The sequence below is a fragment of the Apteryx mantelli genome, chromosome 5 (assembly GCF_036417845.1).
Source record: "Apteryx mantelli isolate bAptMan1 chromosome 5, bAptMan1.hap1, whole genome shotgun sequence".
In the NCBI taxonomy this organism is placed as follows: Eukaryota; Metazoa; Chordata; class Aves; order Apterygiformes; family Apterygidae; genus Apteryx; species Apteryx mantelli.
The window spans coordinates 24,353,918-24,366,684 of record NC_089982.1 but is presented as its reverse complement, the minus strand read 5'-3'; the positions used below and the strand labels follow the sequence as shown (position 1 = coordinate 24,366,684).

Here is a 12,767-nt window from a genome sequence, read left to right as displayed (position 1 = left end):
TTTAAAACAACAGACTGCATGAGCTAAAATAATCAGTTTCTTTTACTTGTTGAAAACAGAAGGCAAAGAGAAGTGGCATTTGGCTTCAGTAAGAATGAGTTGTATGGCAAAACTTGATGTTAAAAATTGATATGAGAATTTAAATACTTAAATCAGTGGTCATTTGTAACTCTGCAGCAAATTACGGCCCTCAGATGGCAGGAGCTCAACTGTCTTATCCTGGTGCTTTCCCTGGAGGTCCAGCACAGCTTTCAGGTCCACAGCAGAAGAAGCTTGATCCTGACTCTATTCCAAGCCCTGTAAGTAATGTGATGCTATTTTATGATTTTTTTATGAAAGTAAATTTCTGCTGCAGTTTAGACAAATGACAATGTTAATATTGTTTTTATTTTAGTTGGTGGTTGTTTGAACATACAAACACACTTATGTTGCTTAGTTCACAGGATATGTTCCAATTTTTGCATAATTTTGTTAATTACATGGAATTTTGTACCCTCTGCTGTACTCTCTGCTGTCTGTTTTGGGTGAATGAATAGTGCATAACATTAGTTTAGAACTGAAGAGGCTTTATAACTTTATAGCTAATATGGGATATAAGCCTGACTCCAAGTACGTTAATAGGAATTCTCAACAGAGTTCTCAGTATGACAGTAAGCAGTATTGATAGATTACTTGCATTCCCTGCAGCTAATCACCTTCCCTTTTCACTCCAGAAAGATGGAAGGCTTAGACTTAGTACCTAGAATAGGACTTAAGCAAAAATGTAGCTTTTTTTTAACTCTAAAATTGCAATCCTGAAAATGCTGAGAAGTTGCATGCTCAAAAGACACCTCACTATTTGATTGCAGGGGTTCCCCAGGCAACTAGAATTATTTGTTTGAGCATCCTTCTGGTTGCAATAAACTTGTAAGGATTTCAGTAGCTCAGGATATAGTTCATGCTTAAGCCTCATACAGGTTCAAAAGGCTGAGTTGTTTAAGCATGCCTAAACATGCAGTGAGAGGACAGGCCTCTTTGTTTAAAGCACTGGAAGCTGCCTCTTCTTTTCAAAATGGGGTTAGGGGAAAAAGAGAACAAGCCTATGGCTGTGTCCGTCTTTTTAAATGAAGTAGTTTAGTTATTCCTCTGGGTAACTATTAGTCAGATGAAGGCCATACCTAACTTCTTTTTTATTGAGAATAGCTGATCGAAGTAGAGGGGAAAAATGTGCTGACCTTGTGGGTAAAACACACACTCCGACACACACACTTCTACTGGTCCTGGTGACCAACTGGCCAGGCTAAAAGGTCCTCGGAGAGCTGGGATTTTTGAGGCAGGCAATATTCTGCAGCTTTGATGTAGGAAATCAAGATCTACGTTTTCCACTTAGAAAAATGTAGAAGCCACCACACTGTAAGCTAGTCTGGGTGAAGGAATCTTACACTTCCTTTGCTGAAGCAGTATTGCTGTACAGAAAGGATTTGTGTTTCACCAGGCTGAAGGAAAAACATTTTTGTAAAAGCCCAAAACTGTCTAGGATTCGGCAGCCTTGCTTTCTTATATTGAGTTGTTGTTTTTTCCTTCCAGAAGAGATTATTTGTTTTATCCAGTGTTCATTCTAGTGTAAGACTCAGAAAATCTTGAAAAAATGCTTTTTAATAATCACTTTGCAGTTAACATAACAACTGCAATTCCCTCTGTTAGAGGAAATATTCAAGTTTAATGTAATTGAAAAATTTTGTTTAAGAAATTGAAGTGAGTGAGTGTCTGTGTAATTAGCAAGTGTAGGTAACACCCTTAATAGGCCACTCATCCCTGTGTTTCAGATTGGTGCTTTTATATAAGAAGGATAAAATGGTTAGCCTAATTTAAAAAAAATGGAGGAGGCGGTCTGGCATAAAAGCATGGGCTGATGTCTTGTTTCAATTACGCATGTAGAATAAACAGGCTTGACTATGACAGCAATGTTAAAATAGGTTAAAAGGTTTGTTTTAGCAGCAGAGAGAGGATCAAAATGACACATTTAAAAGAAACATGATCTGGGTCAATGTCTGTAAAGGGCAAAAAGCTAATTCAAAATGAGGAGCAAGTATCACCATGTGTATTTCTTGTTATATTTACATTATAAAATTACAATAGTGTTGCCAGATAAATTTGCTTCTTATCTATAGCCATTGTTGATTTATATTTTCTTACATATGTTAGAGGTTGATATGTGCTCTGACACCACCTATGAAAACTAGCATCTGGGCTTTGTCAACAATTATTTCCAAGAACAATGATATATCTAGGTCAGTTAACTGCAGAATACCATGGTACATTGATGCTTTGCAGATCTAAGTCTGAAAGTGGTTTGCTTTCTTCAGCCAATGGACCTTTTTGGAGCAAAATCTTTTTCTTTCTAATGCAAGTGTTAGCAATAGGTATACAAGCCGAGGAGGCAGAGAAAAGTAATCATAATGTTGAAGCTAAGGAATGTATTGTACTTAAATTACAGTACAGGAACTTTATAGAAAAAGAAGTAGTTACGGGCCTCGGATTATTTCCAGTGTGTTAGGAAATACCTCTTGGACAATGATCAATGGATTCTATGCAACTAATTTTCTTTTTCCCCTCTACTTTCCAACAGAGGCTTCTGAAGTTCCCCAGCTACTATTAAAAAAAAATCACATGCAGTGTAAAGATACAATGAGATGGGATGCCAGCTTCAGTGGCAAAGCCAGCTTCAGAAATTCCCGTTCTCTTTCCTCTTACTTGCTTCTCACAGCAGTACAACTGTTAGGCTACATTGTAAAATGGATTGCTAAAATGATAGCTTTTTTGAGGGAGGAAGAGGAGTGACGGTATCATTTCAGTGATCTCATTTACAGTGAGGACCAATATACGGCTTTATATAGCTTCAATTGTATCCTGAAGAGTACAGAACTTAAACAGTGGCGAGGCACTGTGGGCAAGTGATGGGGGAGAGTATGCATGGGAAGGAAATTTGTTTAGTAGCAAAGCCAGCTTAAGCAGCGTTTCATGAAATTACATCTTAAGTTGCTTCAACCAGAATAAATCAGTACATGATCAGAGCTTCTCCACTTCAGCAAAAATCTCTTCTGTAGTTGCTGTCCTTTACTCTTTTTCCAGGAAGAAGCTCACAACATGGTAGTCTGACTCAGAGAAGGTAGACCATGAACTCCGATGTTGAAATACTAGCTAGTGGCCAGCAAGGCTTTTCTCAGGGGTCCAAATTACTGCTTGCTGGATGGCAGTGCTGAAATATAGCTCAGCTTAGAAGGAGATATGCTATCTAGATTACTGTTTGCTTTTCAACCACCCTGTGGTTTTTTCTAAGTTTTTCCCCACAACTAGTGGGGAGAAATGAGAGCTAACCCCTCCCACCATTGCTACCTGATCAATTACTTGCACTTTCATTTTTGAAGAACAGCAGCTGGCACAACTACAGTCATACAAAAGATAATTTGTATCTGTGGCATCTAACTGAGGTGATGCAACCTGTTTTCACCTCAGGTTGATCTGATCTAGGAGAATGGAAGGCCAGATCCAGTGACAGCAACTTACCCAACCATTCCCCTTGTTTTACTGTCTAGCCACTCTAGAGAAGGTCTGTCCTCCCAGCAGTCAGTATACTTGCTCTAAACAACTCATTTTCTTTCTGTGTATAGGTCTCACCTACCTGTAGGTGTAGTGTTACCCCTGCAGTTTCCCTACAAGCAGCTATATTTGTAAATGAGTTACACTGCTCAGCTATGTTGTATAGTTTTCAAGCTGTTAACTGTCCCAGAAACATGTATATCTTGGGTTTAGGACAGCTACTTGGTGTAAACATTAGCATAACTGTTTATGACAGTAACTGAATGCATGGCTTGGCTTTCTCATACTGTCCTCCTTCTTATTCATCAGATTCAAGTAATTGAAAATGATAAGACTTCCAGGGGAGGACAGATCTATGCTACAAACACAAGAGGACAAGTTCCTCCTCTTGTCACCACAGACTGCATAATCCAAGATCAAGGTAACTATCCATGTTACTGCTGTGGGAATCTTGCTAGATAAAATCAAAGACTAAAAGAATATACTAAATTTTCAATTTTCTCATCTTAAAATGGTGTTTCTTGCTCTAAATTGGACATGAAATGGGAAACTTCTTCCCTTAAAAAAAAGATTTGGGGACAAATGGGAGTTGAGAATTCTTGCACCTTGTGTTAACTTCAGTGAAAGCCCTGAGACCACCTTGCCAGCATCTCCTCAACCATTGCTGACATTTAAAATAATAAGAATAGGTGAGACAACTTTTCCTTTTAACTTCAAGTTGAAAACCCTCTTCAGATTCTTCTGAACTTTTAAAGGTTTCTAAGATGAATGCTAGAGGAAACATGCAGTCCCATGCTAAAGTTAGCAATGAAACTAACATCATTGTCTTTTAAGATACGAATTTTGGAAAATTCTGTTCAAGCTGTAGGGGTAGAGTACAAGCTATCTTAGCTTAATGTTTTCCTTTGGCTAGCGTATCTACATTTGTCTCTTGCCAATCTTCAATTTCCTCTGTCTAGAGCCTGTAAATACCATACTCCATGTGCAGTTCTTGATGGCAGACTTGATACTTTCATATAGATTAAACTGATGGTCTCATTCAGCGTAGCATTAATTTGTCAGTGCTTGGATGAACTGAACAAAATGTACAAACACATCAAGCTTTTTTGGCATTATCTGGGAATGGGGTAAAGCAGTTCTGATGAACAAGGAAATTCCTTTCAAGAAACTAAGCAGAGCTACGGCCTGATGGTTAAAAGGGAGCATGAAGAAGTTAGTTTCTGAACTCCCATTGACTTTCAGTGCTCTTGTCTGCAGTGCACAAAGCAGTTTCTCATACAGGGACTGAGCTAAGTTTGACACCAGAAGTAGTGTAGTGACTTTAGCACACTATATTTTGCAAGATAAATGATCGTGTTGATGTATGCACAGGTATAGTATTTTCTGAATTGGAACTGGTTCATTAGAGCAGTCTTGACATTAGGGATCAGTCTACAGCATTTCATTATACAGTGTCAACATTCCCACTGGGGAAAATCCATATTATTTCTTTTTAAGATGTCAGATATGATTATTTTCAAACCAGACACTTCTGTTGAGATTCTTATTGCAAATACTTGGATTTTTTTTCTTTATATGTTTAAATTTCTGCAGTAAACTCAAACAACAAGAGAAGATTTACCTGCGGGGAAGAACAGTAGGCTGACATATAAAAAGGAGATATGGGCAGAAGCTTGCATGAGGACAAAAAAATGAATGTATTTAACTTAGCATATGCACTTGTTGCTTTATGCTGGTTTGGTTTTGCTGGTGTATCTTTGGAAGCAAGTTTCTTTTGTCATTGTATTTCAGTTGTGTTTTGTTGGGTGTTCTAGGCCACGCCAGCCCTCGTTATATCCGATGTACTACCTACTGCTTCCCATGTTCTTCAGATATGGCCAAACAGGCTCGCGTTCCCCTGGCAGCTGTCATCAAGCCATTTGCTATAGTTCCGGCAAATGAGGTAAAGGCTAAATTAATGTTTTTCTGTGTTCTTCTGGGAGTTCTGCTGTGACTAGGGGTGGAGGGTCTTACCCCTGAGTTTTGAGGAGCAGGGGAGAGTGAGGAGGTGACACAAGACAATGAGATGCAGTCTAGTCATGATGCAAATTCAGGGGATAAAAATTTTTGTTTGGAAAAGGTGCAAGAGTGACTACTGTGTTATCTGAATCACTTGGATTGTGATGTTGCCACAACTGTCTCTAGTTTGTGGCAGCACTGTCAGTTTAATGTCAGGCATTAAAAGAACATAGCCACAAACTGTTTCAACAGACCCTGTCTTTTTAAGACATGAACAGTTATAGTTAGAGTGATATTTTTCCATTTAGTTTTTTTAAGAAGTAATTAATTTCACAACAATCTGAGAGAAGATAAGGATATTTTCTCCTTGAATGAACTGTCATAGAAAAAAGTCAAAAGTAACCACCCATTTTTGGCACCCATTTGTAGACCCATTTGTAAAGTAAAGGGGTGGGGAAGCAACAGCAGGAGTTTTATCTGGGAGAAAATATGGGGGGAACAACAAGGAAAGTCTGCACATTCCCCTCAAGAACTGGAATGAAATCTAAAATTACTATAGACAAATGGTGAGACCATTTCATCAAAGGATTTTGTCAGAAGCAGGGATTGAACTAGTTCTCATGTGCAGCATTTAACTGCATCATCCATAGGGCCATGCTTTCTTGTGTGCGGCTGTCTGCCTCCTCCTTTACATGGCTTCTAAATTCTGCAACAGAGGTCTGGAGACAGCACTTCCTTTTGATGTGCTGCACCAATTTACTTTGAGTGCTGTTTGCTGAAAAAAATCAGGGATCTCATGGAAGTTATAGTATATGATCATGTCTTCAAAAACTCCTTCATAGAACACATGCACAGAAAAGCCTAATTAAAATCTCAAAGAGCTTCGGTGCTTGGGGTTACACTCTTTGATTTTCTTTGTTTTATTACTAGTAAATTCTTACTTTTTTTGGAAAAATATATTGGAAAAAAACAGATGTTGTTCTTTATCAGCTTTATCAGGGTGGATGACTTCCAATCCAACAGACCTCTGTAGTTTCAATTAAGAGTATTATTTTAGCAGGGTAGTATGTAGTTTTCTTTGAGGTCCACAGGGAAATGGGGTGTATTGCTTGTGGTTCTGCAGATACTGAATCTCACCATTTGTCTATAGTAATTTTAGATTTCATTCCAGTTCTTGAGGGGAATGTGCAGACTTTCCTTGTTGTTCCCCCCATATTTTCTCCCAGATAAAACTCCTGCTGTTGCTTCCCCACCCCTTCACTTTACAGGCTAGGCTTTACTCTTTAGTACTCTGTATCCTGGTTTCAGTGTTGAGATAGTACCGATTCTGCTTTCCTGCTGGCTCCTCATTTGCATCTGTCTTTCACTTTCAGTATGCTTCTAGTCATTTATGCCCCCTGTGCATGCATTCCCTGTCTCCCACACAGTGTTTGGATAGGGTGATCAATGAGTTGCTAAAATCTAAACCTCTTTTGTATATGTAAATTAGCAGTATGTACAAACACTTGTACTTGGCCAAGTTCAGGAGGGTTTTCCCAGGGCTGGCAAAAATAACTGCTCAGTGACCCACCATTTCCAAAGTGCTGGTGCTCTCAAGCTGTTCAGAAGAAAGGTTGGCAGAATTCATTAATCTGTATAGAGCAGAATATTTTTCCCTAGCCTCTTTCTCAGAAGAGGCTGAAAATCTTTGTTTGAAAAATGTCTCTCAAAATTGGCCAAAGTCCAGCGTGGAAAATTTCAGTCTGAACAGTTATAGCTTGGTAAAGTTAAGGACTGAAGAGTTGTTGTTAATGTAGGAAGTGCCAGGCAGTTCTTAGCTGATGCAGTTTTTCCGAGGCTTGCCTATATCCTTTGTCTTCACTGCTGCTGCTAAAATAAGATCTTGCTCTTAAGATCTTATAATAAAAATGGTCTTCCATATGGGATTTATAACCACTTTAATTCTGTATAGCCACTTAATTTGAAAGAGCTGGGCTTTTTATAGAGGTAAAATATATTCAAGAGCTTATTTGTGTTTCTGAATTTCCTACTATGGTGCTTTCTGCCTGGAATTAGTGACTACAAGGCACAGAATGTTCTTCCTTTCAGAATATCTAGCGTATCTTATGGATGCTTTTAAGTGCCTTTTAATGATGCCAGCAGGTGATGCTCATCACATGTTACAGAGTTCAGTGCAGAGTGGGAATCTATCTAATCTCTTTATCTCTTGATAAGTAGTAGGTTGTACATAGTAACTGTTTAAAATCATGATTGTTTCTAGCCTTGTATTGAATAGTTTCCTTTCATTCATCTTCACTGTAGCTTCAGCTGCAGATATGTCTCCATTTCTGCGGTTTCTAACATACTCAGTGCTAGCATCCATAGAATTTCAGTTCCCTTTTCTTTTTAAAGGGGGAAGAAGAAATGCAAGTGTTATGAGGATTTAGCAGACCATAGCTGTGAAATGCTCATGAATGGTTTGTGCAGCTGCTTATATGGTTAGGAACAGCTGAAAAAAATCTACAGATCTCACTAGAACTGTAAGATTCACTTCATCAAACCAATGATACAATTAGCATTTAGCCTCCTTTTAATATTGCATGTGTTTTTTTATTATCATGGGAAGAATTTCGGAAAGTCCGTGCACAGTCCATTATGATGTATGGATATTGCATAAGCCTTGTCTTTCTGTGTTAATAAAGCCATATTTAAAAAGCTATGGGCATTCAAGGTCATTCAGGTGACTAATAGACTTATGGGTGTTGTATGAATATAGCTTTTTAATTAACTGGTGTTGTGCTCTGACCATCACTTATAGTTGAGAATGAATTTAAAATAGTATATGAAATATATTTGCATTTTCAGTGGTCTCTGTTACCACAGAATTCATGTCATATTTTTTCTATGCTATTACTATATTAGGGCAGTTAGAAGTAAAGGAAACCCTTACCTTGCAAGGTAAGGGGTAGGGGTTGGTTACTAATTTCCACGTAACTTGAGGATACAGTGCCAGCCTTCAGGTGGCTTGTTCTTCTTTTCTGGATGTGACTGTCTTGAACATGGATTTTGATTTCATTGAGGGGAATGTTGTTTGCATTAATGAAGCATTATGTTCTGGTCAGGTGGCCTAAACATTATCAGTGAGAACTGCAGATCATATTCCCTCCTGTCCGTGCTTTGTTTGATGCTATATGATCTGCACTGCAGCAAAAATTTAATAAAAAAGTAATGAAATAACTAAGTCTACTGACACTGATAGAATTGGATGTGTGTATGAGAGGGAAAGCACAAGTGCACACCCCTTATTTTCTTCCTTAATTGAAAACATTTTGGTGGATTATTTATAAGTAGTGGTGTTCATGTTGGTATGGGTAGAAGACTGTGTAGTCTGCTTAGTGTCTCTTAAACTTTGACCAGCAGAGCAATGTATTGAACTGCTCCCACCTGTGCAGGCAGCAGCAAGGAGTACCAGAGAGATTCTCTGTCTGTAGCAATTGCATACAAAGAAGTGGGTAAAGGTAACTGGGGACCTGGAAGTGGCAGAGATGTATGTGTAATGGAGACTACAGACATCACCTTGCAGTCAAATCTGTTTTGTTCCTGTCACTCATTGACAGCAAGGTCTTGTGAAAAAATTTCCAAGCTAGTTTACATCTGGGAAATTAGTATAGCTTATTAGCATATAGTTCTGCTTGAAGTTTATTGGAAAATAAGCTATTTTTATCTGGATAGAGTATTGCTCTTAAATAACTCTATAGTTTTTACAGGTTATGCAGCATTTTATTCTGCCAATTAGATATTTTTCACTTGTCTTCCATTTAAGATTTGACTCTGAAGAATCAATAGTGCTCTGGCTGACAGAGCCTGGAACACTTCCTGAAATTTTGTAATTAGTGTCTGTCATAAATTCAAAAAAAAAGAAAAAAAGAAACCCCAACCCTCTTAATAGTAGAACCTCCTAATATTCTTTATATTACAGTTCAGTAGATGAACTGTTAACAAGACTTCACGGTCTCTCAAATATTGCTACAAAAAAAATCCCCAAATGTCTAAAGCCAATCTAGAAAACTGTTGACTAGTGAACCTTTCACGTATGCTGTAAATCATTAGAACAAAAGCAATGAGAATATTCCCCCCTCCCCAAGAAATCTCACCAGGAAGAAACATTTCTGAATCTTATCTATACCAAGTCCTTATTTATCATTGCTCAGAAATAACACTTCATCTTCACTCTCCTGTTTTGGATGATCTATGAAAAGTATTTGTTTGTTAGAGATTTTGAGAATATGGTATCATTGTTTGACAGAGCTTATTTTTAGTGCGCCACTGCTTTAGCAACAGTCTATAAAAATAAACTAACTCTCACAGTTATCATCATAGACCAAGCCCTAAATGAATTTGTTTTGGAGATGTATGAATGTTTCCAGAGCATGAATAAACCATGTGATCTTTGTTTAACATTTAATAGTGCTTGCTAACAGAAGTTAGTTAAAAGAGTATTTCATGTTTTAAAAGCAAATATAAACAACTCCAAGGGATTATATATGGTTTTAAATATTTAAATTTCTGAAGTAACCTTCTTTGTTGCTCCTTAGCATTTGTTTAATCAATCTCTACAATATTTTTTCATATTTATTTGATTTTTTCCTTGTAGAAATAGTCATTGGTGAGAATTTAATATTTCAGTTCTAATTTTCTTCTCAGTTAATTCTCTAACTGGTTAAAAAGATAAAACTAGAATGGGCTTACTTCTTAGAAGTGCTGATGTTGGTGAGCTTAAGGCCATTTTACCTTTTTGGAAGAATATTAAGCTTTCTGAAGATGACCAGTCTGGCTGAGTCATTTGGAAAGCCATGGTTTTCATAGGGATGGTGCATTTCCTAGGTAGAGCTGTGTCAGTGCTGTAAGGTTTGCAGAAGCTAGAAGATGAGTGAGGTGGATATTGGCAACCTGCCTGTTCCTTTGAGTTTTAAATGAGTCATCCAAATGTTAAATGAATCTGAAGAATTAGGGAAATCCCCACACTAATTATCTACCCTCGTCTTAGTGGGGACTCGGAGAGGTTTTGCTGTTCACATACTGTGGTCAGTCAGAATTGTGGGGGGGCTGTAGCTTTAGCTTGAAGCAAATTTTTATATAGGCACACACATTTATTAGTGGTTATGTGCTCATGCTGATCTTTGGTTTGAGTAGAGTGGGATACTTCTGGAACACGCAGTTTGCAGGCAGTACAAAATGATTCAAGCTAAATGCCTTACTGATTGCTCCGTTGCTCAGATCACTTACAGATGTGTTAGAAAGCACAGATTGCAAAACAGATCCTTGAGTTTTTTGCCAATAGCATCTTCCCATTGTAAAAAGCGGTCGTTTATATTTTACCCTTTGTTTTCTGTCTTTTATTTAGCTACTTATTCACCAGAGGACTTTCCCCTGTATTTCATGAGAGCTTAGCTAATTTAAGAACTTTCGATGAGGAATCCTGTCAAAAGACTTTTTTCAAAAGCAAAGTACATTATATCAACTAGGTCATGCTTGTCTGTGTGCTGGCTGACTCTTGACAGAACTCAATAGATTTATATGTAATGATGTTGCTCCTCAAGAGCCACGTCAACTCTACTTCTGTATATCCTATTTATCTGTGTATCTTTTTATGTTCTCCTCCATTGTAGTATATACCAATTTTCTTTCTGTGGAAGTAAGACTTGCTGGTCTGTAGCTCTGGGTTCACCCAGAAGTTCATTGTAAAGTTTCTTTCTATATTGCTGCCGCCTTTTCTTTTGGGCATGGAAGCTCATGTGAGCAACAGGTTTTATACACAGTTCAGCAGTTTCACATTCTAAGTCTCTTTTTAGACATGAATTGCTTGGATAGCTAGTAAAATTGTCCATACTACTAGAAAGTTTTGTTTTATAGCAAAAGATGGTAGGCTTAAGAAAACTTTCTGAGGGAAAAGTTCTGAAAGAGAGGTTAGCAACAGTTTTGTGCTGCTGTCTGTCTGTTTTGAAAGGTCAGACCCTTTTCCACGTTGGCTTATAACTTTGTAATCCCCATATGTGCTTGAGACAATGTAACTGAGATTCCTCTTCATATCCAACACCACTGAAAATGAAATGTGAGAGCTTATTGAATGTTTCATGTTGTTGAAGACAATCTGATCTTTTTCCTTTGTGCAGACTTCATATGACCCTCTATATCTAGGTTATTTGAAATTACTTTATCCTGTAAGGCACAAGACTTTTCCTCTCCAGTGTAGGTAACAAAAGCTTCCTTCCTTTAAATGGGGACCCCAGAGCAAAAACAGCAGCTGTATACCACTGAGTGGATAATATTTTGCTAACTCTGAATAGTAAGCAGGACAGATAGCTTTGCATGCTCTGCAGTCCTGGTCCCTGGTTTGTCCAAGATCCAGTAGGATGTGATTTTTGTCAATGTTTTAAAGAAACTATCAAAGCCATCTGCGCTAATTGCAGTGTTCTTCTAAAACATGGTGAGAGTGGAAGCCCTGCTCGTGTGATAAAACTTAGCAGTTAGGACACTTAGCCTGACTATGTTAAAATTTTCCCCTTTTCGTCTGCTAGGACAGGGGCCTAGCCACCAAGCTGTTGACCAGTCTATACAGAAGAGTTTGCTACCTTGTTTAAACTTTTTTAAACTTCTGCAGATGGAAGTCAGTGGACCAGAGAGAGCACATGCACCAGTACCATGCTGTAGCTTGCAACTAAGCCAGTTGACTTAGAGATAGGACCGTGCTACAGGACATTACTCCTTGTTCTCAGGCTTGGTGTTTTTATACCTAATCCGTTGTTGAGCTGTTTAGAACAATCAATACATGTAGAAACTGTCTTGGTACCATAAAGTGATATCCTGAACTCATTGCTGTATACCCACCCTGTTAAGTGTAAGCCTAAGCCTATTTCCTTCATTTTCCAGATGCTAAAATATAACATGTTTCAAAGCATCCTTGTTGACGCCTTCATTTGGGAGAGGACTGTGAGACTTTGGTCTCATAGTTCTGAGTCTGCCTGGACTCTGGAGCGGTATGGATTTTTGACAAACCTTGCTGCTTTGTCAACACCATTTTTTTCCTACTAGCTAGCTCCAGGTTGATGTCTAGGTTTTTTGCATGGCTTCTCTGGGATACCTGACTCTGTCATGTGTGGGACAGGGAGCCCAGAACTCATTGCCGTCTCCAGATGGCTCACTAGAGAGTT

General features: G+C 38.2%; 1 protein-coding gene across 2 annotated transcripts in view; it reads left to right on the top strand.

The window, feature by feature from the left end:
* Window positions 1-12,767, top strand: part of SEC24D (SEC24 homolog D, COPII coat complex component) — a 56,320-nt gene that overhangs the window by 11,057 nt on the left and 32,496 nt on the right. For both annotated transcript variants that reach the window (XM_067297648.1, XM_067297647.1), the window contains exons 6-8: window positions 178-299; window positions 3,889-4,000; window positions 5,394-5,521. In XM_067297648.1, the coding sequence (XP_067153749.1) occupies window positions 178-299; window positions 3,889-4,000; window positions 5,394-5,521 (362 nt within the window). The remainder of the gene's footprint in view (window positions 1-177; window positions 300-3,888; window positions 4,001-5,393; window positions 5,522-12,767) is intronic.